This window comes from Streptopelia decaocto, assembly GCF_964273445.1.
Source record: "Streptopelia decaocto genome assembly, chromosome: 8".
Taxonomy (NCBI): domain Eukaryota; kingdom Metazoa; phylum Chordata; class Aves; order Columbiformes; family Columbidae; genus Streptopelia; species Streptopelia decaocto.
In genome coordinates, this window is record NC_138662.1 from 9,818,729 (window position 1) to 9,846,641 (window position 27,913).

The 27,913-nt window shown below is 41.8% G+C and overlaps 2 protein-coding genes across 5 annotated transcripts; one reads left to right on the forward strand and one right to left on the reverse strand.

Moving 5' to 3' along the window:
- Positions 1 to 1,204: 1,204 nt before the first annotated feature.
- Positions 1,205 to 7,316, reverse strand: TRNT1 (tRNA nucleotidyl transferase 1). Of its 2 annotated transcripts, none has more exons than XM_082060488.1 (8): positions 7,197 to 7,316; positions 6,904 to 7,019; positions 5,800 to 5,993; positions 5,084 to 5,222; positions 4,713 to 4,839; positions 4,290 to 4,483; positions 3,871 to 4,121; positions 1,205 to 2,588 (listed from the first exon to the last, which is right to left on the reverse strand). In XM_082060488.1, the coding sequence occupies exons 2-8, from the start codon at positions 6,962 to 6,964 to the stop codon at positions 2,340 to 2,342; spliced, it is 1,215 nt and encodes a 404-aa protein (XP_081916614.1). In that variant the 5' UTR covers positions 6,965 to 7,019; positions 7,197 to 7,316; the 3' UTR covers positions 1,205 to 2,339. The 2 variants fall into 2 exon arrangements, with proteins under 2 accessions (XP_081916614.1, XP_081916613.1); XM_082060487.1 differs by having other exon boundaries at positions 6,904 to 7,051.
- A 2,500-nt stretch (positions 7,317 to 9,816) lies between these two features.
- IL5RA (interleukin 5 receptor subunit alpha) lies at positions 9,817 to 27,268 on the forward strand. Of its 3 annotated transcripts, none has more exons than XM_082059872.1 (11): positions 9,817 to 9,952; positions 11,587 to 11,736; positions 12,932 to 13,077; positions 13,653 to 13,791; positions 14,326 to 14,458; positions 14,534 to 14,724; positions 15,999 to 16,159; positions 16,811 to 16,946; positions 20,195 to 20,291; positions 24,987 to 25,068; positions 26,783 to 27,268. In XM_082059872.1, the coding sequence occupies exons 2-11, from the start codon at positions 11,631 to 11,633 to the stop codon at positions 26,873 to 26,875; spliced, it is 1,284 nt and encodes a 427-aa protein (XP_081915998.1). In that variant the 5' UTR covers positions 9,817 to 9,952; positions 11,587 to 11,630; the 3' UTR covers positions 26,876 to 27,268. The 3 variants fall into 3 exon arrangements, with proteins under 3 accessions (XP_081915998.1, XP_081915999.1, XP_081916000.1); XM_082059873.1 differs by having other exon boundaries at positions 16,014 to 16,159; XM_082059874.1 differs by lacking the exons at positions 24,987 to 25,068; positions 26,783 to 27,268 and adding an exon at positions 20,628 to 21,030.
- The last annotated feature ends 645 nt before the right edge of the window (positions 27,269 to 27,913 follow it).

The window sequence follows — 27,913 nt, forward strand, 5'->3', positions numbered from 1 at the left end:
TTTAAAGGCTCTGAAATGGAAGCATGTTGTTTTACTTCTTAATCTGAGTCCTCTCCTAGAGAAGGTAAATATAGCTTTTTTGAGGACAAACTTCACCTGTTTCTTAGTATCATGGCTGCAACCTTGGTACGGAGGGTTTGTGTCTGATGCTCTGTGCATTTATTTTTTTCCCCATCCCACTAGTATCCCTGGGTCCTCGTGTAGAAGAACAGACATATATATGTAGAAGATCACACATATATATGATTTATCTATAGCTCCTGAACTATATATGTGTGTATATATATATATATATATCTCTATATATATACACACACACATATATATAAACTTTATATAATAACTATATATTATACCCCCACCGTAGGCACACACACATAATGTATCTGTTTATGACTCCTAAACTTTATAGATATGTAGATAATAGCTATTAAAATAACATTTTATATATATTACACCTGCCCCGCTGTGCCCACTCATGCACACACACAATGTATATTTCTATGGCCTGTAGTTCTTTGAATACAGTAAAACAGAAATGCTGGATAGACCAACTGGAAACCTCAAGCCTAACTTGATTTTTAAATGAACTGTATGAGCAAATGTGTCAATGACATTGAATTGAAAGCAGGACTGTTTAAGATGCTGGCTGGTTTTCACAAGTACTAGAAATTGGAAAGGTTTCAAGTGTGCATCCTTAAAAATCATCCCTCGAAGTAGAGTTTGACCCTGACAACAATTTTGGATAAAGTGTAGCTGCTAGTATTTTACCAACTCCACAGATGTTGCTTTAAAGAATACTTCACAAAACTACATCCTTTAAGACAGTCTGCTATAGTTCTAAATTTTATGACTTACCTCCCTCCCAAGATTGCAGTAGTTCAATAAATTGCACAAGGAGGATTCAAATTAATTACGTAATTAAATCAAACATCCTCGTGTTCTTATGAGATTTGCCTTATTAACAAAGAAAAACAGCACTTTTTTCTTCCCTTGCTGTCTTCCTGAAGTTCCCAAGTACCTTTAGAATAATTTATTTAAAGTAACTGACTTTCTAGGCAAAACAAAACAAAAAAAAAAAACCACCCCAAACAACAACCCACAGCTGGGAAGTTGTCTGTATGAAAGCATAAAATGCTGATTTTTGGGGCACTGCTCTGGTATTATTGCCATCTAGTGTTACAAAAATGACACCTGAGGAAAATGAAGTCCAAACAATTTTATTAGTTACCATGGTTTTATGGGAAAATTTAAACCTGCAATAAAATCTATACACACATAGCTGCTCTGAGAGCTATTTTTCTGGTTTGTTTTGTTTTAAAAACACACCAAAAAAAGCCAGAGATGCTAATACATGTTCATTAAGACCAGCCCAGAACAGCATTGCTGCAAAAACCCACTTGTCACAGCATCACTTGGTGGCTACAAACTCCTCATTGACCCCCGCTATGAGTTATCAGCTACTACATGCAAACAACTCCTTGTCTGGGCTCCTTCCCCCATCAGCTTTAACTCAGAGTTAAACCCCTTTAACTTCTCGTACATCACTGGGAAAGAGACAGGAACGAAAGCAGGAATCAAGTACTGGACATGGACATTAACAGCACGTTTCACACACCAAGCTGGAAACACCGTAGACCCCTTCACCAGTTTTCTATGGATTTAGTTATTCAGTGACAAACAAGTTACTGGAAAATTACTGAAGAGACAAGAAGGTCATGACACTGACTCAGCTAGGTCATCCTTTTAATCTAGAATTGATTCTAGAATTATGGAAAATAAAAATCTTTATAGAAAACAGAATTGCTTTACCTGGTAAGACTGTTAGAGAACTGCTGGAGTATTTCAATCTGGTATGTAGACAGATAATTAGAGTTGAGCTCATTATTTCTAGACACTGTGTCACCCTCTGAGGCACAAAAAACCCCAGGATTTTATCTAGTGAAATGTCTTTGGGGGAGGGTGGTGGGTTATTTGGGTGGTTATTTTTTTTTTTTTAAATGAAGCAAAATCCAAATGAGAAAAATCTTGATGACACCTCTAATGCCCCAGAGTCAAGTAAAGTATTTTTACTTTCTATTTTAATGATAAATAAGCTTATCATTACAATACAAGAAAAAGAGTTAGAGAATGGGGAACTTGGCAAAGAATGTTTTATGTTACTACAAAATCAAACCTCTCTTCACAGCAATTATGAATTAGTAACAGAAGAACTGCGCTGTCTACAGATCTTAAATATGACAAACGCTATATTGGCTGTGTGTACAGTGACAGAATACTGACTGGTATCTCACTCACGCTTGGAACAGGACACAATCAGTTCTCTACTATTATTAGTTTTACGATTTCTTCAGGCAGCTTAACAGTTCTTCTTTATCCATATGGTATCCACTCTTCTTCCATTCATCCCTTAACTGCTGTAATGCTGCTCCAATTTCTTTTCCAGAAGACACTCCCATTTTTCTTAAATCATGGCCACTAACAGGGAAAGTAGGAACAGTCCATTGCTGCATTTCTCTTAGAAGATGTTCCTCTCCTTGGTATTTTAGAAGCTCACAGATCCTGGAATTTGTATTAGCTTCCCTAGACTAAAAGAAAAAAAAGAGAAAAAAAAAAAAAAAACCAACAAGAGAGGATTCACTATGAAACAGTAGAAAACAGCTCAAATTGTGCTCAACATTGCATTACTCCCATGACATCTCAGGCAACATCTGGACAAGATGGAACTGTGAAAGCAAGAACTTCTCCTGCCTCACAAGTTTTAAAACTCAGTTCTAACTTGGAGGCTCTGGAAGATCCTTGGAGACTTCTGGAATTCCAGGTAATAGCTGCAACCATCATCTTCAAGCTCCAACTGGAGAGGAACTATTTCCTTCCCTGTGGGAGCCAGGCCTCACTCAGACTGCTGTCTCTCACTTTCAGTCTCAGGTACTGCTATCAAAGTGCAGAACTTCAACCCAAAATTACTCCAACTTTGCTGTGGAAGAACGTCACAGTCTGCCTAGTTCACAGCATGCCTCCCGGAGAACACAAACCGATTCTCCTCAAATTGCACCAGCTTTCAGTACACGATTCAAGAGCTGAACTGCACATAAAAACCTGGAGTCTTGAGGTCCAGATCCCGTCTCAAAGGGGAGATCAGCTGGGACAGCACAGCAAACTGTCAGTCCCTACATATGGTCACAGGAAACTTGTTTCACATGATTGATCATGACATTTTTCAGCCTAACTCAAAGGTAGGTTTTTAAATCCAATCAAAGAATTGCTATGGAACACAAGGTGCTCAGAACTGCTAAAAATACAGTGGGGGTTTTTTGTTTGTTTGTTTCAAATAATTTTTAAGAATTAATTTAGAGCCTCAGTATTTTGGATAAGAAAGAAAAAAACTTTTGTACCAAGTAGAAATGTCTGCTATTTATCCTCGTGCAAAACTATATTAAAGGAAAATAATATTTTTGTAGCAAAGTTTTTGCTTTATGTTGCAGAGACATGCCAGGACATTTGTGTTAATTTCTGGTCCCCTCTCCAGGGGAAAAACAAAGAGGAAAACCAAAAAACCAAACCAACCCCACCTTAGTTAACTGGAACAGGTTATCAACAATGCAGAGAGATGAGATATTACTGCAGTTACTATGATGATCTTCTACTGCCAGCAATCCAAATCTGGCTAGTACCTTTTGTCAATACATCCCACCTTTCTGATGGAAATATCATGTTCTTTAAAACCCTGGTAAAAATTTGCCTAGGACAAATAAACAAGTCTGCCAATGAAAAGGCTCTTACTTGACTCTTGAAGGCCCTTTCTTTCCACTAAGCACCATCATCTCTGCTTCCCTGTCAAACTGGAAATTCAAAATGAAATATGCTTACGTCCATTATGAAGTCCTGATATGGTTTAAGTGGTTCTGGACCCATAGCTTTGGTTAACTCTTGCCGGTGCTTCACTAAAAAGAGACCAAGGTTTTTTTCTTCCTTTGAGATTTTCAGCCTCAGATCAAGGGTGGTGACATCATCCTTTGCCTTGAACAACGATGTCAGAACAGTCATTGGTTTTGGACACAGATTTTGAATATTTTTAGAGACTCTGTCAAATTCCTCTAAATTTCCATCAAGTGGTAGTCCTAAAACAATACACACAAAAAAGCGCAAGAAAGAGCGTTAGCAATAGATGTGGGGAAAAAAAAAAATCTGATTTCTTTTTAGGTAAAAAGTTTTATCTCATCTTGCCACACTGCAGTTCTGTTTGTATACAATATAGGAGTAGGAAAACAATCCTCATTTCACTTTACCTATGTATTGGGCAATATCCAGCTCATACATAAGGCGAACCAAATGATTTACATGATTTCCAAGAAGAATTTTTTTCAGTTCCACCCAAATCCTTTCTCCTGAGATTCCAGCCAAACCTTTGGCATTTTCTTTAACTGCTTGCAGTGTATTAGATTCATGATCACCAGGTTTCTCTGCGATTCTTCCATAAAATCTGTCCAAATAAAGTATGTTAGACTGAGAACAATTATTCCATTTATTACTGCTATTCAGAGAATCAATGTCATGAAGGTGTTAAATATTCAAATTTCAAATACTGGAGGAAACTTTAAAATATGACAATTACAACTCTTTTTACATCACTGATCTCTTTTTGCATGTTTCTAAAACCTTCTGCAATGCTTAGCTCATTTTTTTAAGCTAGGAAAGGCAAAACCTAGTACCTGAAATATCTTAAGATTCGTAAATAATCTTCTTGTATTCTCTCACTTGCCTTTCCTACAAATCTAATTTTCTTGTTTTTCAAGTCTTCATATCCATTAAAAAAATCATACAGCATCCCATCCAAACCTAGAAGAAAAAAAAATAGAAGAATATGAATTTACAAACATGGCTGGCATAATTAAACACTCATTTGAACATATGGAAGATAAGTTGTGTGATTTGACCTGTTTGGTCAGATCATCTTACATATTTGTACAGATATTTCAACAGATAGCAGTACAAACCCAAAACTGAAAGAGACTGGGAGAACTTACTGGCTTAATTTGAAAAGCAGTGTTTCATCTAAATATTTGCTTCTGAAATAATTTACCTAAAAACATGGAATTGACAGTCAGATCCCTCCTTTCAGCATCCTTTTCCCAGTCAGTGGTGAATTCAACCTCTGCATGTCGTCCATCGGTGACAACATCTATTCTAAGAGTAGTAATTTCAAAATTCTGTTCATGGAGCTGCAAATCCCACAGACATTGTTACTTCAACACAATCATGAATATAAATGTAAAAGCGGTATAATTTTTCAGCCTCGTATTTGCACACAGTGCTCAAGCTGGATACATGCAAACCAACAGGTACCATGTTTTCATGTAAAGCAGACAACCAAGAAATACAAACACCTGAAAATATTAATTATTCATTTTCTAGACAGCCTGCAAAAATCTTCCTGCAGAAGACAGAATAAGAGGCAGAGGAATGAGCAAGGTAGAGGAAGGCAGACTTGGGAAATCAGGAGCAGGGAACACCAGGATCAACTTCCCTACTTTGTCTGAACATTTAGGTGGCCTACATTATCTTTTAGAGTGATGACACAGCAGCGTGAATGGGTTATGCAGAGGTAAAATGCTTTAAAATGTGGTAATTAATGGAGTTCTACAAACAAAAAGTAATTAAAAAAAATCACTCCATACCTGAAAGCAGGCTCTCATTTAAACTCTTAACAAAGAAGGAACATGCTACCAGTTTTCTATTGGAAATGCTGCACATTCACAGATACGGTTAGAAAAGATCCAAGTCAAATCATAAACCAACCCTGGCAGTAATGGTTCCGTGTTTTTCTCCTTTGTTATTGATCAGGCGAACACCAGCAGATGTGAACATTTCCTTCATCTCTGCTGGCGTAGCTGTAGTGGCAAAATCTATATCTTGTGGTGTCATTCCGCTCAGTAAATCCCTCACAGCACCTCCTGCTATTCTCAGCTCATAGTTCTTCTTCTCAAACAATTCTGGGAAGGGAAGGAAAAGCACTGTCTCAAATAAAAACCATAGCACACTGTCAGCCATAACCTAACTTTGCACAAATTAAGATCATAGATGTGAGAATACTTACTAAAATAGGCAGTAAGCAGCAAGACACACCTCACAGCTTCATGCAAAACACACAGATCAGGTACACAGCTAAGCACCCACATCTATTTTCCCAGTCATTTCTGATGTATTTTTCTGGGGCATTTCTGATAATTTAAGTATTAACAGGTTTGATACTGGGGGACTCTGGGCTGTGGAACACTTTAGCAGTCACAATCACAGAATGTCAGGGATTGGAAGGGACCTCAAAAGATCATCCAGTCCAATCCCCCCGCTGGAGCAGGAACACCCAGATGAGGTTACACAGGAAGGTGTCCAGGTGGGTTTGAATGTCTGCAGAGGAGGAGACTCCACAACCCCCCTGGGCAGCCTGTTCCAGTGTCTGTCACCCTCACTGAGAAGTTCCTTCTCAAATTTAAGTGGAACCTCAAATTTACTGTAACCTGGGGTTGTTCCTATCCAGATGCAATACTCTACACTTTCCCTTGTTACATTTCATTAATTTTTTCCCGCCCAACTCTCCAGCCTGTCCAGGTCTCTGGATGGCAGCACAGCCTTCTGGCGTGTCAGCCACTCCTCCCAGTCAGTAGCTGACAAGAGAAAAGGGCTTAGCTTTCTTGTGGCAGAGCACAGTAAACTGTGAATCCAAATTTCTTCAGGAACAAACCGCCCAGGGCAGCTGATGAACACCGAGCTCCACCGCGTCCTTTGGGACACTTTGCAGTGACAGCGGCCAGAGCCGAAGAGCAGCGCAGACCCAGGCCACAGCGGCTCCCGGGCCGCCTCCCCTGCCCAGGGCAGCCCGTCCCCCGGCCGGTCCGTACTCACCCGCCAGGCTGCGGAGCCCCGGCGTGAAGAGCGCCTGGAACTGGGGGGTCTGCAGCTTCATGGCGCCCGGCGCCCGGTGCCGCAGCCGGAGCGGCGGGAGCAGCCGCAGCCCGGCCCTGCAGGGCAGAAGCAACAGCTCAGCCCACATCTGGGGAGAAACAGCGACACGGCGCGTCAGCCGCGCCGGGCAAAGGGGACCCGGCCTCCTCCTCCCGTCCCTCCCCGCCACAACCGCCGCACGGAGAGACCCCTTCCCCGCAGGCACAAAGACCCCGGCCGCCCCATCCACCCACCCGAGGAGCAGCAGCACTGGGCCCAAGCAACCGGCTCCCGCCACCTGGCTTCTTTCCGGCGCCGAGCGATGAGCTCAGCGGCGCGACACGGCCCCGCCCGGCCCTGCCCCCGGCGGGAGGCGCGGCCGGACCCGCCCAGCGGGCGGGAGGAACGGGAGGGGCCGGGTCCTGCTGGGTGGAGGGAACAGGGCAGGGTGCGGCCGCCGGGCGGGGCTGTGGGCGGTGTGCGGCCCCGAGGAGAGGGGCTGCGCAGGGCTGAGTGCCGGGGCGAAGCTGCCGGGGGTCTGTGCCTGCCGGCTCCACCTGCTGAGAAGGCGGGTGGGCGTTTGTCCCGGCGAGGAGTGCAGCGCAAAAGAAGGGAGTTACGAAACTAACAGCGCGAAATAGAAAAGTTTTGCCGCGGCTTGATTTCAGCTTAGAGAGAAAGGATTACAAAGGGGGAAAAAAAATGTTGATCGTGGCACAGCTGTGACTAAATAAATGGACTGATTGCCCCAACACACCACTTGCGAGATGGCTTCAATAGTCACTGCAATAACCCACTGCCGGTGTAAAACTGATGGCTGCTGAGCTGCGTCCACCAGGTCACAGCTGCTGACTCTGAGAAGCATCTCTGTGAATTTTAAATATTAGGTTTGTCAGCACAGATTGAGTAGATTTTTCCCTGCTGTGCAGAGATGTACGGTCAAGACAGGGTAACGTGGGAGTCCCGGGGATTTGGTACAGTTGGGGTGTCAGTCTGTCCCTCCTCACAAGTGTCATTTCATTGTTGTGAAATCACTGAAATGTCACGGTGTTTGGCCAACTGCACGTCCCCGGGCTTGATGAGACCACAGCTGTCCTTGGTCCCCAATGTGCTGCTCCTGCCAGGAGGTATCTCGGAAGGGTTGGAAGGAGCAGAGCCTGAAGGAAGAGCTCACCCAAATGGGAGTTAATTTGGAGTGTGGTTCCCTTTGAAGCCTGAATAAATCTCTGTGTTAGCAAAAACAGTGCTACGGGTTGTGTGGTAACTGAGAAGAAACATAACACACATCTATCCAGCCTTTTAAGCAGCTGATGAATCAGCACCTCTCTGCACACTGGACGATGCTTATGAGCACAAAAGGTTTTGTTTGTTTGTTTGTTTTTTGGAATGACCTAGTCCAAAAAAGCATCTCAGATGTACAGTGATGTAGTCAGGCCTATGTAAGAACATAACCTTTACGTATCCTTTTTTTGTGACTACTGTTTATTATTAAAATCCTGCTTCCCCTGTTTTCTACAGAAACATTTCAACGTAGATGTCAGAGTTCTCAGCCCACTAATTAGCTGTTTACTCAGAGACATATGGGCTGGCCAAATCTTAGGCAGTCACCTAATTTATCTCTGTGCCTCATGGCAGGATTTGATTACGACTGTCATTGCAGGTTGATGTTTGTCTGTAGATGCCCAGTGACAGTTTGTTTCAATCCTCAGGCATCTGCCTCCCTATCCAACACTGACAGCTTTCCCTGACATCTAACCTGAATTTTACTTGTAATTATCTTCTAGTCCCAGCCCAATGGACTTGGAGAGAAGCCTTAACGTGTTACAAGTCTTCCTTTAACTTGCCTCCTCACTGGTACTTTTTAGGCTCTCGCAGTATCCTTGGCTGCGTACTGGCTTCTCTTCATCTGCTCCCTGGCTCTCTGAAGTGCAGTATCTGAGCTGGACACAGTGCACGTGAGCGGAGGTTTATCAGCGCGGCGCAGAGTAGAAGGATTACTTCATGTGTCTTGCAGAGGACACTTTTCGCTGGCCTGGGGTGTCTTTTTCGCAAGTGCACAACATTGTTTATTCCTCTTCAGTTTATGACGCTTGAAAACCCCAGATCCTTTTCTGCAGAACCTAATCATTTGACAACTGATTATTTATGATAATGTCTAAATGAAGTTGAGAGCTTGTCTATATTGAACGGCACCCAATTTCCATCAATTTGTCAAGAACTTCTTAAATTCTGGTCTTAGCCTCCAAAGCCCCCACCTCTCCCAGCTTGTGTCACCTGCACATTTAATAGGGTTCTCTGTACTTGCAATCCACGTTGTTAAGGAATGTAAGTTGTTAGCCACCTTCTTGCCATTCCTATAACTCTATCACATATAGCCCTGTTTTCTGCAGGTCCTTCTCTAGGCTCTTGGCTTGGTTTCTGCTGCTTGTCCTGCTTGTGAGCCTGTGTTATCCAACCCTGTGGATCACAACTCAGGTTTAGAAGCTCGTCTTGCTCTGGTACAGGTAACTTCTCAAAATACCACTGGCTCTATGGCAAGAGCATTGGCCAAGATGGTATAAAACCATTAGGCAAAACCTGCACAGTTTTCCAGCAATGTTTGAATTTAATTTTCTGGGGAAGAACAACTTGGGGTATGAGCAGTGCTCAGTAGGTAGCTAGCTATATACTATTTCATTTCAGTCACTGAATAAACATTCCACTTTTCCAAAGTTATTAGAGAATTATCAGACTACGGTATATAATTAACCCCCAATAAATAAATGTATAAAGTAAAACCATTTCTGGGCTAAACTGTGTGCTTGTATGGAGCCTTCCGTCCTGTGGTTAAATCTGTAGTTCCCTTTTTCAATGCATGCTTGTCTAACTTATCATCTGCCATAATTTCTGAAGTACCTATCACATTTGTACTTGAAAGACAGCAGTTATAAAAGAAACCCGCAGGGAGATGACCCAGAGGACGCTTGAACAAACAGAGCAGACTCTTCACAGAACTTTTGAGACTCCACAGGTAACCTCCTGGGATATCTGTTGTGGTTTGTGTTTGTCTTGTGCTTTGTTTGAAGTTGTTACAATTTTACTTCTAAACAGAGAAAAAATATTAGTGTATTTAATAGTCTCATCAGGTAAATGAGATATACGATGCCAGTAATTTGTACAAAAGCATATTGGAAATGTGTGTCATATTCTAGCAGGTTTTTTTTGTTAATTATTTTTAATCAGATAAAGCAGTATAGGTGTGGTAGAGATGGTCAGAGATCAGCCTTCTTTGCAGATGCCATTGTAATGTTGGGTTTACTCCACTTAATGCCCTCCAGAATAATGTCATCTTGTGAAGCAGAGGTCTGTACAGTATTCAGGTCAGAAAATCTGAAAGAACAGACTTTTCCTGAATGGTAATGCAATAGGAAACAGTCTTGGAGACATTGTGTAGGCGTAAACACAGCGGGAATAATATTTACCTGGTTGTTTGTGGTTCACGTTCATTTGGAAAGAACCAAAATGTCTGCCCAAAATGTCTTTCAATAACCCAACACACATGAAAGCAAACCCTGACTCCACAGGAATAATCCATTAACAAACTCCAGAGGTTCAATTAGCCTCATGCACATTTTGGCTAGCAGAATAGCAGATACATACAAAATATGAATATAGATAATAAGTGGACTTAGGCATTAAGAAACACACTGTATTGTAGATTATGTGTCATTTTAATGAACTCAGCATTCATACACCATTTTGAAAAACAGTTACTGTACAGCAGAAGTACCCCAACTGCAATCAATTGGAGTGCTTCTAGTCCCTGGGTTATTTATTAGAGGTTCAGGGAGAACTGATGGGTTAAAGATGCTTTTTCTGCTCATTACGATCTGAAAATATTATGTTTTCCATACAACCAATTGCTGTGTTGCCCCAGGGAAGTAGTGTGATTGAGCTGGGAGGGCGTATTTCTCTTTGGTAAGAACATTTTGGAAAGCTGCTGTTCTGTATTCCCATGTTGTTTATATTAGGTTATACATGAATGATCACACACAGGTTTTTTTTCCTCCCAGTACTTCATGAAACAATCTGTAGGAAGCATAAGAACATGCTGGTTTTAAGCATTAAAAATAGTCATTCATTTTAATTAGAAACAAACAAAATCGTTTCTCTTACACCCAGTATTTAACACTGGAGAATTAGCCATGAGGTGAGCACTGAGACTGTTTCGTTAGCAAGCTTTATTGAAATAGAAACTGGAAAGTAAATTCCAGTAAGTAGCCACCTAACATATAATGGCAGCTGAAAATATGGTTATTTCTGTTCTTGGAGTAAATGGGACTCTACTGAAAGCCAATATACCTCAACCCAACTTGCTCTTCTCTGCGGAGAGATGCTCCAAGTCCATGACTGCTACTCTGAACATCCACACAAGGCAGTGTTTGAAACCAGTAGCTTTTTCAAAGAGGGCTGGCGAAAGAAAAGGGAGCAAAATGAAATGTGCTTGGTGGTATTTATATTTTAGCTATGACAAGATGCATTTTCCTGCAAGGGAAGGAGAAGAGTCTATCTCCTGCAAGGTGGCAGTTTCAATTGTTTGATCATGTGGATATAACATGATCCATGGTTTGTGTTTTTAACACTTGGGATTGTGTTCATTTTTAGCTATCGGCCTCTGTAAAATGGTGACAAGGCACATATGCTGATACATGGCCATTCTCATTTACCATCTAAAGATTATGGCCAGCATAATGAGAGTTTTTCTGATCCTCCTTTGGACAACGGTTCAGCAAAACATACCTCAAGCTGCAGGAGGTAAGGCATCTTCCTTCTACCAGTGTGCAGCTTTAGCACCAGTGGGTGACCCAGTCCCCTCTATGTGTTGGTTAAATACACGTAAATAAACCAGTCCATGGTGTGCCATGAATTCCAGCATGTCGACACAAGCTGGGATGTGCCACTTGCCCTCTGGGCTGGACGGTGGTTCCTGGCCTGGTTTATTCAACAATTTAATCCAGCCAGAGCAAAGGCATTATTCCAGAGAGCAATTTTACTGCTAGGAACAAAACTGCAGTTAGCTGCAGAAACATGGTGACACACTGGCATGATCCTGGTGTCAACAGCCTCAATGGTGCCATTTTTTGTGGGCATCTCAATGAGGAAAATTTTAAGAAATTTTAAGAAAAGGTGTTTGTGTTGTGGTTTTCTGAGCCTTCCTGAGGAAGTTTTCCTAATGCAAGGTGCATACTTGAAAATTGAACTAGTGGGCATCAAAGGTTGAAATCACGGGAGAAGGGGGTACTGATGTCCCTCAGCTGCCTTGGAGATGCTAATTAAGGGAGGACAGGCTCTCAAGAACTCCAGAAATGGAGGGGAGTGGATTGATTATTTCATTGCCTTGCTATTTATGTGCTAACATTTCCCCCCAGCATGAGATCTTCCTCATTTCCAGATAAGCTCCAGGAATCCCTCCTGCCCTGTCATTTTAAATTATCATTCCCTTTCTTCTGTGTTTCCTTCCATTTGTGCTTAATTCCTCCGTTCATCATTTTGGTTTTTTCTCGCACATATAACTTCTTGTAGCAGTCAGCCTTCTTTTAAAACTCTCACACATTATGCTATTCTGCAGGCTTATGTGGGTGGGAATTGTTCATAGAGTTGATCACTTGATCAGCTGCGTTTCAGTACAGATGCCCAGTGCCTATGTGGCTATAAGGATCAAGATGAAAAGCCTGAACTCAATTAGCAAGCCAAATGTCATTCTGATTTTCAAGTTGAAATTGTTGTAAAAATTCATTTTTTAAGCTAAGTTTTAAGTAAATTCTCATTTGATGTTTTGGTTGTTAAGGTATTTTTCAAATATTAGGAGCTTTTTATAAGAAGCTGTTGAGAGAATATGCTATTGAAATGAAATGATTTGTTTGTATTGCTCATTGCTTGTAAACAGCTATTACTCTAAACAATTAACTGGATTACTATGTCATGAATATTTTTGTTTTCTCCCTTACAGTTAAGGTCTTCCCACCTGTTAACTTCACCCTTACAGTCTCTTCATTAGCACAAGTACATTTACACTGGGAACCAAACCCTAAACAAGAACAAAAAAACTACACTATTAGATACGATGTGAAAATCCTAAGCCCTGTGCCTGAAGAGGTAAGATAAGTCCAGTTTCCTAAGGAGGTTAAATTCCTGTGAAGTTAAACATGTTGGACCAAACCAAGGTGCAGCAGGTGTGATATGTCTCCTGAACGACTGGTGTATTGAATCACTTTTACATCATAAACTAATACTTTGGATGCTGGAGAGATTTCCTTTCAGCTGTGAGTCCAGCTCTGCTGGGACAAGGCTTAGCCTGGTAACTGGCAGTGTCTGCAGTGTTCATCTTGGGGGAAGCTGGATACTGGGTTTTAGTGATATTTTTCCTGATTCAAGTCAGCTCAATTAATTCACGTTAATGACAGGGAATCATTAAAATGTCAGGCCATGTTTCATCACAGCTGGAAGCTATAGACAAATTTTTGCTAAGATAAGGGTTCTGCTGTCTTAAATGAGAAATCTTCCACACTTCTTGTGTGGATTATTTGTATTCTCTAGCTTTATACACTAAATATAACCAGCTAAGCTAGCTGGCTGGTTTGCCTCTTTGCAAAGAATGTATCAGCCTTTGCAGGTCTCTTATTTCAGCTTCCATTGCATGGGATGCTTATTTGATATTTTTAAATTTCAAGTATGATACAAAGAAGACTCACAGTATCCGAACAGCTGCACTTCACAATGGTTTCTCTGCACACGTTCGGACGTTACTTCTCCATAAAGACCTTCAGATGAGAAGTGATTGGGTGAAGGAAAGTCTTCCACCTCCACCAGGTAAGAAGAAATACAAGGGAGGTATGAATTTTGTGTTCAGCCCTGGTCTGTGCACCAGGTGACATAAAAAGATGACAGATTTAGTACTTGAAAAAATACAGCATTTTCCCCTCTATCTGCTACATTGATCTTACCAAACGATTTAGTCCAGGCCTTTCTCTACTGCTCTGGAGCCTGGAGTACAATCTGGAGGTGCACAACATGGTTAACCCTTATAAAATTTTCTAAAAATTCCTTGCTAAGGCTAAGATAGCCTACTTTCATACACTAGGATATTAGAAGATCATGTTGCCTTGAAAGTGCAAGGTGTACATGAAATATGTAATGGTGCTGTGTGGTACAGCTTTACTTGCACTGGGAATCGTCATCCATCCATAACTGATAGACCTGTGTGATAAAGAAGAGAAATGGATGCAACAGACATAGATATAATGGACCAAAGACTGTAATGGAAGTGTTTTAGCAGCATGAATTTCTTTCGACTCCTGTTACAAAAGATTTTTCTTTCTGCTCTATAATTCCTTGACTCTTTAGGTGCTCCAGGGACATCTGTCACTAATTTATCCTGTGTTACTCGCATCACCATTTCTAGTACTGTTTCTCTCCACTGCTCTTGGCTTCCTGGCCAAGGGGCACCAGAAGATACCAAGTACTCCCTATTTTACAGGTTGGTGTTTTCTCCCATTTTAGTCAACAATGAGTTTCTTTAGGAGCATCATGTCTCACAAGTATTTTAATTTAGGTATGAGACATATACTGAAGAATGTCAAGATTATATCAAAGACAAGTGGAACAGGAATACTGAATGCAGATTTTCAGTGACTCATATTGATCCTGAAGAGGTTGACAAGCTCGTTGTGATACACATTAACGGGTCTAGCAAGTATGCTGCAATCAAACCTCTTCAGCAGTTATTTAACCAAAATGCCATTGGTGAGTAGAAATATGTATTTTTTTTAAATCAAATATGTCTAGCAGGAATATTGTGTCCAGTTCTGGGCTCCTCAGTTCCAGAAGGACAGGGAACTGCTGGAGAGAGTCCAGCGTAGGGCAACCAAGATGATTAAGGGAGTGGAGCATCTCCCTTATGAGGAAAGACTAAGGAAGCTGGGTCTCTATAGCTTGGAGGAGACTGAGGGGTGACCTTGTTAATGTTTATAAATATACAAAAGGTGAGTGTCATGAGGATGGAGCCAGGCTCTTCTCGGTGACTACCAATGGTAAGACAAGGGGTAATGGGTTTAAGCTGGAACACAAGAGGTTCCACTTAAACTTGAGAAGAAACTTCTTCTCAGTGAGGGTAACAGACACTGGAACAGGCTGCCCAGGGAGGTTGTGTAGTCTCCTACTCTGGAGACATTCAAAACCTGCCTGGACACCTTTCTGTGTAGCCTCATCTGGGTGTTCCTGCTCCAGCAGGGGGATTGGACTGGATGATCTTTCGAGGTCCCTTCCAATCCCTGACATTCTGTGATTCTATGATTGCCAAAAGATTTGTGAGCGAATACTGCTGGATTGAATGGTTCTTGATGCAGGTGAAAGTATGTGCAGGTTTTACACAGACACCTTAATTGAATTGGAATAGATTATAAGACAGAAATAGATGGTTTTAACTAACTTTGATTTTAATAATTTATTTTAAATTATAAAATGACAAAAATAAAAACCTAGAAAAGACAGTTATTCTGTGGGTTAGCCAAAGGATTATTTCCAATGTTAATTTTCAGTTGAGTTAGTCAATATGCCTTCAAGTACCATTATTACTAACTGCCTTTATTTTATAGCCTTTCTTTAAAAGGAAAAAGATGCACAATGTTCAGAATAATTTTGTCCTTTTAAAGAAAGGCATAGACTGTCCAATAAAAGTTAGTAACCTTTTCAGTAACTTTCCTGGTTACTTTTTTTTTTTTTTAATATTTTTTCTCTTCTCTTGAAAATATTTTTTTCTAACTCTTCTGTCATTAATTTCATGCTTTTGTTAATTTAATAAGCTCCCCCCTGCCACCACCTCCCAGTAATCCAGTTTTCCAAATCTTTTAAGTGGGTTTTTAAAGCTATTTTCCCTTACCTATTTTCTCCAATACAGTTATTTCTCCTAAATCCTTATATTTTCTGTCCAAAAGGTGAAATTGGAACTACTATCAGTTTACGAAGTGCTCCCGTTGCTAGTATTTAAACTTTACTCTATAAATAACTTACTGGTACAGTTTTCTTTTTTGTAGAGAAAGTGAATGTTCCCAGAAATGTCACTGTATTCTTAGAGCAAAATGATCTCCTGGCCACATGGGAGAAGCCAATTTCTCCTTTCCCTAAAGAATGCTTTGAATATGAATTTTACCTCTTCAACTTGAAGTCGGGTAACAAGCAGGTAATTGCTTCTCTGATGCCCAAGTATTACATAGTGTAATCTCTGAGCTGACTGTCCTACATAGCTAAAATTTGCCTTTATGCAACCTAGTGAAAAAGCCATCTTATTCATGGATATGTTACAAATTTATAAACATTTTAAATATAACCTGCTATTAGTACATTTTTGAAACTATGGGCTTTTGGTGAAACTTGTGTTCCATTTGTGACTAGGGTTCAGCAAAGCCAAACTCTCATCAGTTTTCAGAATTTTCCTCTTTTTTCTGGATTGCATTTATGCCTGCAACAAACTCTTCCCAAGAGACCTACGAAAGCATAAGGACATAAATTCCTTCTAGATTGAGAACAGTAGGAGGCTGGACAATCCTGAAAATCCAGCATTAAATCTCTATAGGAAGAATGCAAAAATGAGGCATCTTCAAGAATTTGCCCTGAAATATTGATGTATTATGAGAGAAATTACACCTAGAAAAATAGAAATCTTACTTCAAAAGCAAGGCCAGATGCTCACTATTAATCTAGTAAAGGAGTTTTGATTTGTTTGTTTGTTTTTTGTTTGTTTGTTTTTTAAGCTATACATGACTAAAATTTGGCTTTTTGAACTGTTTAATCCTAAGTCATCTATAACAGTACAATATTGTTTTCCTAACAGATACTGAAAATATCCTCAAATGACTTCAGATTACAGATTGATATTACCAGCAGGTATTCCATACAAATAAGAGCTAATCATCGCATATGTTGTACAAGGGGATTTTGGAGTGACTGGAGTGAAATTACTTATGTTGGTAAGAATGACATGCTTCTGCCTTGTAATGAGTATCATTACATTGCTGGAAAGCAAATGCTGCCTAATGACAAGCAAGCACAACACCAAGTAATTTTCATAGAAGCCAGGAAAACAGGTATTTGGAGGAAGAAACTAACTTGTTAATGCCAAGGGGAGTTAAATCTGTGTTCCATTAAAACTAATAAAACCAAAAATTCTCAAGCAAACTTTCAGACATATGGAAGGTTTTTTTAGACAGTATTTTGTTTTTACATGCTTTTGTTTTCAGAGACTGCTTGAAACTAGCTTAACGCCTAAGTTCTAGGTGAGGCCTTTTGGTTGCATTACTTCTTTAGTTTTTACATGTATTTCCCTGGCATGCATCTTGATGTTCATGCTGGAAGTTAATATGAGTGATCATGTGAAGTATTACTTTGCTGGAGCTCTCTGAAGTCTTAAACGTTGGGGAGAAAAAAAGAGCATGGTTTTAGCATCTTTGGAACATGGTCATTTGCCCCATTTTGTTCTCTATTTCTTGCTTGCTAAACATGTTTTTATGAGAATAACAGTTTACTTATCACAGCACGTTATCAACTGTTTCTTCTTAGACATCCTCCTTTGCTCTTATCTTTTGAGTTTCTTAACTTCCTGGTTTTCACTTAAAAAAAAAAAAAAGTCCCTTACACTCTCCTGTTTACTGTATTTTCCCCTCTTGTATCTATTTGCTAGTGAATGCAAATCTGCTGGTGTTTTTGCCTCCTTATTCTAATACATCTCCTTGACCTTCCCACCTGGCTCCATGGCTCTGGTGCCCTTGGGAAGAGAGGCTCAGCAACCCAACCACTCGGGGCACAGGGGTCTGACCAACCATATCATTAATTAAGAAAACTGGGCCTGTTTATTAGCCTCATGCACTTATCTGGGAAATATTCTGAGGAGATCAACTTTAAGATCAGTAAACCTCTTCTGAGCCCGTGTCCTGAGAAAGACTCTGACCTAAGCTGCCCATCCTGGAGCAGCAATCTTCCAACTTTGTTCCCAACTGAAACACAGCTCTGGATCCTTTCCTTGGGCGGTGGTGATCAAACCCTGTGAAATGCAGCCGTATGCTGCCAAAGCGGGTGTTATAAAACTGCACCTTGATACCAGCTGTCTCTAAAAGGTTGTTTAGAAGAACTGCAGTCAAAGCAAGCTAGATAAAAAAATCATCAGTGCAGCTGAGTGGGCTGGTCACCTTCGTTAACTACACACAGCAGCCCAATGTGAACCAAATCTGTGAAGCTGTAAGTACACGTGAACAGCTGCTGCCAGGGCTCACAGTTTAAAAGATCCACAGGTCAAGTTTGAGGCTGAGAAGTATCTGGCAGCACATTTGTGCTGTCGTGATTCTGCTTTCCCAGCAAGGCTGAAAGAGCTGGAGCACTGTTGGAGCTGTCTCTGCTGGGCAGAGTGATGATGACCGAGGAACCTGGAAACATCGTCCTTACAGATGCCTCTGCTCACACACTGCACATATCAAATATGGAAAATTCATTCTGATGGTAAAAAAAAAAAAAAGGGGGGGGAGGGAAAGTTAGTCTTCCACAAAAATTTACTAAAATCTCAAAAATATCCAAGGACAGGTCCACTTCAGATTTTCCCAAGAAAATGGGTTTTTAGAGGCTTGTTGCAGTTCGTTGATACAAGCCTGATTACTGCATAAGTTGCTGGGTTTCAGTATGTACTTCATCCAGCAATTATGTTGCTGTTAACTAGCTGTGAGGCTCTGAGGAAGGTTCACCTGTTCCCTCCGTGCCCTCTGTTATGTGGACAGCTCTCACTAGGCAGGTTCATGGGCTTGTGCTGGTCACCGTGGTGTGTGAGGCTGGGCTGGTACCTCCAGGCATGTCTTCTGTAGCCTCCAGGGTACAGAACAGTCTCTGCAGTTGCCGCTTCTCCCACACCTTGCTCTGAGCTGCAGTGAGACTTAATGTTGCCTGATCATGCACTTTTGGGGCCATTGCCAACTGGCACAAGATGGAAGAGACTTCAGATCCCTTCATTTTTGGGTTGGAAAGTGGAGACATTTCCCAGCCTTCATGTTGGAAGGCTTAAAATTGGTTGATGGGACCTAACAGTTTTCCACAGTTTGCTGCCCCAGTCATCCTCAAGACTTGTAACTCCTTGTGTGTTACATCTGACATCTTATTTTCTTGAAAGAAAAGCAATAACCCTGAAGATAAAATAAACCATCCTATTTCACTTTTAATTGCAAGGTTGACTGTGTACCCACATCGTGTGGCACAAAGGCACAGGGCAGCTGGCACAGGCCTGCACACGGTGTCACCCACGTGCTGCTCGCCGGGACTGCCCTGTGACTGCAGCTGTCATGGGAGACAGCAGGCTCAGCGCCTCATTGCTCGGAGACAAATCTGGCCACAGTCAAATATTGTTTTGTCTACAGCACCAATAAACCCAGTGCTCCTGCTGCTGGCCGATTTATGTCTTTTCCATTACCTGGTAATGGCACAGCTGACACCTTGATACATAGGACAGGTAGTTATCGTAAGCACACAAGGACTCAGCAGCCTTTTGAAAATGCAGTTCAATGTAAATGTTTTTGTTATATGGCATAATGTGGCACAAAATAATGGTCATGGTCACTGAGCAATGCCTTTTCAAAACATAAACATTGACCTTGGTAGAAATACCCATGTCTGCTCACAGGCAGAGGCAATAGAGAAATTCTTTCTGAAGAAAGGTATCAGCAACCAGCTCATAAGAAAAATGGGGGGGTTGATGTCCTTTTTACAAGCAAGTTTATGAAGCCAGAGACATACAGTTCTAATCAGGAACTCCTGATTAGAAAGGAATAACAGAAATGAAGAATGGTTTAATAGAAAACAAACAGTTTGTGCCTGAGATTACCAGCAAACAGCAGCTTTGCTGAGTCCCAGTCGTGTGCTGGCTGCATGGCATTGCGTGTCTCGGGATGGCAGCTAACGGACCCTGTCACCCTTCTGGGGGCCCTGGCTCCTCTTGCTTCTCAGCTCGTTCTCTCCTTCACATCAAAATGAAAGAAATTTATTGTTGAAATTAGAAAGTCAGTTTCATGGAAATTGTCCATGAAGCTACGCATTTCATTTCTAATTCTCGATACATCTCCATCATTTGGATTTTAATTTGTGATCTGAATATAATCACATAAAAGAGCTCATAAAATCTTTTGTAAGAGTGTGTCTAAAATAATCTGCACTAAAATAATTTTTTTTTTTTCTTGAAATTCAGGGCAAAACAAACTGGATAATTCTGTAACCTGGATTCTCACTGTGCTTTGTGTGTCTACGTGCTGCACATTCCTGCTAGTTGCTATAATATGCAAAATGTAAGTATCAGCATCTTCTTTTTAATTACAGTATAACTAAGGACTAGATGTTCAACAGGCGTGGGGGCTGTTACAAGCTTTGCTTATCTTTAAGAAAGGGCACTGAGTCTGGTATTCATGCATAATTATACAAAGCAAAAGTACTGAATAAGTAGTAACCAGCCACATTAATTATCAATAATAACATTCAGCAAAACTGGTGGAGTAAGGGGGTTATTCAATGTAATCTTAAATAACAAAACCATGTACTGAATGAGGTGAATTTGTTAAAAATCTGTTTGTCCTTATCTCATTTCTTCACTTAAATGGGTCTGTTTGGGCCAATGATTTCCCCAGGAGAAGTCTGCCTTTAACCCTGGAGAAAGCTGGCAAGAGCATCTTTCATGGCTAAAATGTACAGAACAGCATTTTCTCGGTTGTGTCTAGTTCAGCCCGCAGACCTACACTTTGAATTTCTGTAGCTGTTACTGGTCAAATCGTAAGTGGTGAATTAAAGAATCAATGTAATTACAAGTTTCTCCCCTGAAACATGTGTCAAGCAGCAATTATCAGTCCAAAATAAACACAGCTCCTAGTAATGTGAGTGCTGTCCTCAACTCTGCTTATTTCTTATTAATTTCTTTTTTTTTTTTTTTTAATTTATTGGTCATCCTGATGTCTTCTTGGCTATTTTCCTTTCCATAGCACATTTTCTTTATCAAATAAAGGTCTTGTCTACAGGAATGTTCTGTTACAATAACTGTTATTAACTCTCCACAAAGTGTCTAGTGTCTATGATAACCTGTTCTTAAATCAATTTAATTAGCATAACAGGTCTCAATAAGCAATCCTTTTTGGAACAAGACAGATTAACTCCCCAGAGAGTTTATTCATGTTGTGCTTCATATGCATTTGTTCCCAGCTATGCTGCCTTGGTGTATTGGTGGAAATCTTCAAACTGCTCTTACTCACATAATTGATTCTTTTATGGTTTGACCTGTCTGTATATCTGTAGGTCCTCCATTGTTCCAGCATCATCTTCATCAGCTCTCTCCTCTCTCTCTGGGGCAGCAAAACACCAACACCAGTTAGATTCAGCAGCAGTTAATAGCAAACATACTGCTCCGTGTTTTTCTGTAGAGTTCTGCAAGTATTTGGATATTATGCAATTACTCCCTGCAGAGAACATGAAACAGATATAAGGGAAGAAACAGGTAGAGGGAAGGACTTCTACTCAAGGACCAGCTTGAAGATGCTATAACTAGTTCATTTTATGAATTTTAATACGTTAGGCAAATATAAGCTATCTTTTCCAGGTTCAGCTGCTTGATGTTACATTGGTTGCCCCCAGGACTTTCTCACTTCCTGGCTAATACATAATTCCCTAGCACCCAAAGTTTCATTATATTCCATCTTTGTCAAAGAGATTAAAATTTTATCTGCCTGGTGCACTGAATTTCATGAAGTTGCTAGCTTTACCACACACTTCCCAAACTGTTGCTTGTTCAGAGTCCTTGACACTTCTCTAATCCTCCAGCCTGCCCTGGGAGGAGATGGGAAGTGTGCAAAGATAAAATGCAGTGCTTAGCCTGCTCATTTGTTGTATCTGCAGATATTAAAAAAAGAAAAATAGAACAGGTTCCCTAGATCACAGTTTCATTAGTGCTCTCAGTTTTTAGTGCTCTTGAAAATTCATGAAGTGTACCGTGCAATTCAAGCCACAAAATCATTTTGAATTTCATACAATTTGACGCCATTGTAAGGAATTTCATTAGAGCAAAGAGTTGTATAAATTTTTCTGTGTACTTCCTGGTGATTACAGGCACCAGAGATACAGACCACTGTTTGGGAGAAATGCTACAGGGCAAAGTAGCCCTTTGGAACTGTTTGGATAGTCTTTTCCCTTCACTTGCTTGCAGTAGCTGATGGGGTTACTGTCTTGATAAAAAGCACAATTGAAAGTTTTCCTAGTTTGCCCTCTCTCTTTATGAACGAGCATCTTCTCTACTTCTTAGACTGTGCCTTGGAATAACATTTTCTCCTGGAGGTGAGCCCACAGGAGGATGTAGTTAATAACTTGCTCCCAGCTGCCCTCCACTTAATTGACATGAGGACAGTCAGTGGCCCTTCATACCCTGACCTCCTGCTCATCCTGACCTCCGCCAGGTACCCCCCCTGCCTTTTGCACCCCCCCAGTCCATGACCAGCAGTCACCAGCCACCCGCCACAGGGAAGTCATTTGGAAAATGTCACAGAGAATCTCAGGGGAGGCAAGCCACTAGAAAAGGCACTCTAACATACTGTGAAAACAAATATTTTATCAATCTCATCATAGCAGTTAGAAGAGGGAAAAGAAGAACTTATTCTCTTACTTATCTTTATTTATCTTTGGCCTTTTCATGTCACAGCTGGTGGGAAAAGTGGCAAATTTCAGTAGGACACACACAGCACAATAACTGGAGGCCCTGAGTTAAGGCATGAGGGTCCCATGGGGAGCTTCCAAAGCCCAAAGGTCCAAGTAGCACTAATGGAAAGGGCTATGCTCTAACCCACATAGACACAAGCAGAGATATCCAGAACACTTTTTCTGACAAGATGTTTAATCACATAACTGAAACTTTTCAGTAAAAAGAACAGGACCATTCTGAGGGCATCACTGTCAGCACCCCCACAAATGCCTCACTGCAAAGACTCTTGCACCTGAGGGGCAGGGAGCCCCCACAAAACCAAGTGTGCTTCTGCCTCATTTCTGTTGGGTGTTTGTGCCCCGCTCAAGTGTTTCTGTTCCGGAAGCAATATGTAACCTATGCATTTTTCTGGCTCAATAAATAACTTTGATATGGCTCCATCAACATCTTTCATTGACACAACTAGAAATGCGCCAATTCCAAACAAATCCAAATCTTGTTGGTTACATTGCACAGCATTAGCATAAATCAAAACCTCACTCAGAGCTGAAATAAGGTAGAGGTGACATCATGCAGCCTCCAGCACCTTCCTTCTGAAAGGCTTGGGAGACCTGATGGAGTGCAGGAACCGTGAAGACAACAGCAGTTGCAAAGCTGACCTGGATGTGGTCACAAAGACTTAACCCTTATGAGAAAAGCTGGGAAGAGTAGACATAATACCAGGCACCGGAGTGTTAATACTGGCAATTATCCCAGTCCCACTCCTGAATTACACCAATGCCACCTTACTGTCCCACTCTGCTGGTGGTGACTGCACAGACTGACTTGTCCTCTGCAGTCAGTGATGGTTGGACTGTGTTCTCCATTTCAACAAAGGGGGTGCAAAGGTCTCCTAAAAACAACTCCCTCACACCCTGCTTTTCCTTCCCCATATTCCCACTTCTGGCTGTCCACCTCATCACAAACCATTGTCCATGTGCAGCAATGGGGAGGTGCCCCACAGCAGGTCTATTGTGTGAGCAAAGGTATGGCCCTTCCCCTTGCCTAACAATCAGTTAAGCATCAGTATCTCTTTCAAGACAGCATCAGCTCAGCCAGGAAAGTTTAGCTCCAAACTGATAGTCAGAAAATATTATTATTTTTCACTTCCCTAGTGAGGAGGAATAATAGGATAAAAGAAAGCCTGACAACTCAGAAAGCTTTTATAAGAAGAAGGAGTAAACATTGAACTAACCGGGTATCAGCCAGGAGAATTGCCAGAAAATAAACAGGGCAGAGGAGCAGATCTGCCCTTGGTCACAACAGCTAGGGCTCCACACCTTGGCCATGTCTCTGCTGTGAGGGTGGGAGGCTTACTCCACAAAACAGGCACCAGATACTAATTCTTGGCTAAATCCTATAATTGTCACTCAGGCCAAGTTCCCATTAAAATCTGTCCCTGTTTGGACATCCTGCTATCCAGGGATAGAGATAGTGAATGCTGTTTAGTGATTGAAATGGGAAGTCTGTACTCTGGGATATATCAAAGACAAGAAAAAGTTCACTCGGCAGCACTTGCTATCACAAAAATACATATGCCTGTACGCTTGAGCCAGATTAAAGAGTGTCAGGCAGGGAAGGAGTATCTCAGAAGGTGTTAGCAGGATGAGTTATTACACTGCTAAGCAGAACAGTTTACTGTCAGCCATCTCTAGTCCCATTCCTTGGCTCCTCCTTGTTCCCTTGGCATGCAATTATTTACGATTACTCTCCTACCATGAGACATGGGCAGATTACGTCCAGAAACCAAAGTCTGAGGTGAGAGGCAGCCTGTCTCGACTGTCCAAACAAGGTACATGACAATGCAGCCCTTGGGAAGACCATGAGCGTGAACAGACACAGTAATTAATTTCCCTCCAAGACAGGCTTATTGCCGGCCATTAAAAGCTGCGGCTATGCCCCTTGGATCCCGCCTTCCAGCCCAGCACTGCTGCGGCTGCCACAGGAGAGGCAGATGGGGGAGAGCGCCAGCCCACGTTCTCCATGTCATCTGCATGTCCCCAGGGTTCAGAAGTGTTCTGTGAAGAATGGCACACCTGCCCACTGCTCGGGGTGCCTGCTGGTGGACCATTATCCATCACTTTGACCCCTTTTGAACCTGCTGCTGCTCTCAGATGCTAATGACTGAGTGGGAGGGGGCAGGAGCGCTGGTGATGTGAGGAGACGTGCTTTCTCATGGGGCTGAACACATGCTGCTTGTCATATATGTCATCCATCAGAAAAAGCAATTCTACATCCCTCCACTACTGTTTGTTTTTTTTTTCCCCAGAAACCACGTATGGAGTAAATTGTTTCCACCAATTCCAACACCCAGCAACAAATTCAGAGATCCCTTCCCAATTGACTATGAGGTAAAATAACATTTTAGTCACTTTTTCTTTTTTGACTAGAAGGAATGCTTGTGTTTGTGTGCTGCTTTTTTTCCCTGTAAGGCCGTGAGCATGTAGCTTGTTACTGCTCAGTTAAAGGCTTTTAAATCTTAGAATTTATAATGTCCATATGAAACAGACTATGTTGTCAAATGTGTTGTACAAAACATGCCAAATGGGAAATTCATAGGTGCAGTTAACGTGATGGTATGCACAGCCCTGACTACGAGTATAACATTGAGTTAGTAATTGAATTTAGCAATTTGTGAGGCTGTTGTTGCAATTGTAACTGCTGTGCTCAGTTCTCACCTGGCCGTGTAGCTACCTCCTCTGCTGAGGTCAGGTCCCAGCCTGCAGTAGCTCTGGATCTGGCCTTATTTGTAGATAAAATGTTTTAGGGAGGGTTAAAAATGCACAAAAGGATTGAAGTGCTACTGGCAAGTGATTTTTCTAATATGCAACAAATTTCAGAGACACGGTACCATACTTATGGCTCGGCCTTGGCGGAGACTGGAGGTTGACTCCTGGAGAGCTGATTTATTTTGTGAAACCTAACAATGGGAAATGTTTTGGTCCTACTGTCAAGCTGGTCTTAAGCCTTATTATGTTTGCTCTTACTTTCTGATAAACACAATTGCCTTACAGATAGATAAAATTCCTCATTGTCTACTCAAGGGAAGTGCTGCTCAGTAACTTGATTTTAATTTGTCTCCTTAGAACAGGGGTTTGAATTTTGCAGTGTTGTTTTTATTCCATCATCTGGCCAAGGAAACAGGCTTAAAAGATTATCATATAATGTTTGTTTTTAATTAAAGTCACTGGTGTAAAATAACACGACTTAGGCTGTCACAAATAAGAATATGAGAAATAGCAAATATTAACACTGCATCTAGAAGATGTGAGCTAGCAAAGGCTGTCTCGTGTTATCAAAAGCAGCACTGCCTTGTATTTGGTCAAGTCTTAAAGAGAGCTTGGTGCAGTAGGCTGGAGGCTTTCTGCTGGCTGGTGGCAGCAGTATAGAGAGGTGACCAGGAGAGTGAAACCTCCAGCAGCTGTTTGTTGTGGCCATTCAGTTCCTAAATTCGTAGCATAAACAGTGGGGCGAGGTGATGAAAGCCCAGCACGGCCGTGGGACCCGCGCTCGGCTCCGGGGGGCAGCTCTGCCCTGTGGTCCCTCGGCAGCGCAACGGCCCCTTTCTGCTTCTTTCCGCGAATCACCCTGTCCCTGCACAGCTCTGCTCGCTACCGAGGGGTCGGAATCTGGCCCTGTAAGTGGGCTTTGCTACTGTGCATACAGAAAAATTCATGTGCCTGGTAACCTGCCCTCCAGCTCCTCCTGGGGCTCTTTGTCCTTGACTACAGAGAGGTGTATGTTGTGCTGCTGGCCCAAGGGACTGAATGATGAGCAGCTCTATGTGAACTTGCTGGTGAAATTCTGTTGAACCCAATGATTTTTCTTGGCTCTTACCTCATGAAATGTTTTGGGTGAGCCCCTCTTTAAATGCACCAACCTGAAAAACAGTGCTTTCCAAAACATGTTGTTAGGTGAGGGCTTTGCAGCATTTGTTTCGTAACAAATATTCAACTCAGGCTTAAAACAATATGTTGTGACTTCTCTCTATTAATTAGTGCAGCTTAGCTGATAACCTCAGTTTATCTCCCGGCTCACCAGCTAAAAGTGGTGTTTGCTTTCCAGAGAGCACGTACCTGCACCAGTGAGACGGAGACTGAGTTCAGCAGCTTCGCTGAGGATCTCTACTGCAGCACCCTTGACAACTCTGTCTTCTGAGAGGCTGTGGGGCTGGCGAGGCTGCATGGCCCCAGCATGTCACTCATCATCGCTGGAGAGGCCTTTGTGTCACCTCCATTGCAGTGGCATTTCCAATGGGGAAGGAAGACTCGCTTCCATGAGGTGCCTCCTGTAATGATAGGCTACTAAACAAAAAGTCCCAGTCTAAGCAGGATATAAGTATATGGTAAAAGGGCTATGTATGAAAAAAAAATCTGGAAAAGAGCTAGCGGATTTTTTTCGAGTTGACAGCTTAATCTTCTGGATTTTTGTTTTGTTTTAAATAACTCTGACAACTCAAGATGCAAAATGCGAACTAGGACTTGGCACAGCCCTGTGTGTGGCAGCAAGGTACCCAGCCATGGTCCCTGGCAATGACCAAAGTGGGTCAAATATTAGGAAAAGAGAAAAACAAACTGTAGAGCATCCAAGTGCTGTCATCCCCGGTGCTGGCATGGATACAGCACATCCATCATGAGAGCGAGGGCTCACACTTGGCCTTCAGCGATACACTTCGTAATGAAACAGTGTTAACTCAGCAAATAACCTGAACAATCTCCACAGAAATGCAATTCATTGATAAAGGGAGTGTCTGTCTATGCTGTGCATGAGCTGTGGGCTGTGCAGCCAGACCATTCCTGCTTGAACAGTACAATGGCCAGGCCATGCCTGATGTGGCAGTGTCCCTCTTGTACTGCATAAAGGTACTTACATCTTGCTTTTTAACTAAACAGCACCAACTTTGGATGTTGGGAAAAGGCTGGCAGTTGCAGGACTTTATAAACCCCCAAAGCCTCAGATTTATAGGCTAAGACAAGGTTAGTTTGCTTACACAGCTTATGCACAATTAGAGTCTTGCTACTTCTGTGCTCACAGCTGGTACCTTCCTGCCACAGGCACAGCTCATGAAATCTCAAGATTCTGTGTGCATGGCAGGATTTGCAGGTGGCCTGGGGTGCTGCATGGGTTGTGTGCACTGCAGGCCTGCAAGGAGCCACGTGTAAACTTACAGTAAATTCACAGCTTGGAAATTGAAAA

Coding starts and splice junctions, on each gene's coding strand:
- TRNT1 (XM_082060487.1), bottom strand. CDS start 7,051: ATGTGGGCTGAGCTGTTGCTTCTGCCCTGCAGGGCCGGGCTGCGGCTG. Junction 5,223..5,799: donor ACGGAACCATTACTGCCAGG/GTTGGTTTATGA, acceptor TGGGATTTGCAG/CTCCATGAACAGAATTTTGA. Junction 4,484..4,712: donor CGAATCTTAAGATATTTCAG/GTACTAGGTTTT, acceptor TTATTTGGACAG/ATTTTATGGAAGAATCGCAG.
- IL5RA (XM_082059872.1), top strand. CDS start 11,631: ATGGCCATTCTCATTTACCATCTAAAGATTATGGCCAGCATAATGAGA. Junction 16,160..16,810: donor TGAAGTCGGGTAACAAGCAG/GTAATTGCTTCT, acceptor TTTTCCTAACAG/ATACTGAAAATATCCTCAAA. Junction 20,292..24,986: donor GTTGCTATAATATGCAAAAT/GTAAGTATCAGC, acceptor TTTTTTCCCCAG/AAACCACGTATGGAGTAAAT.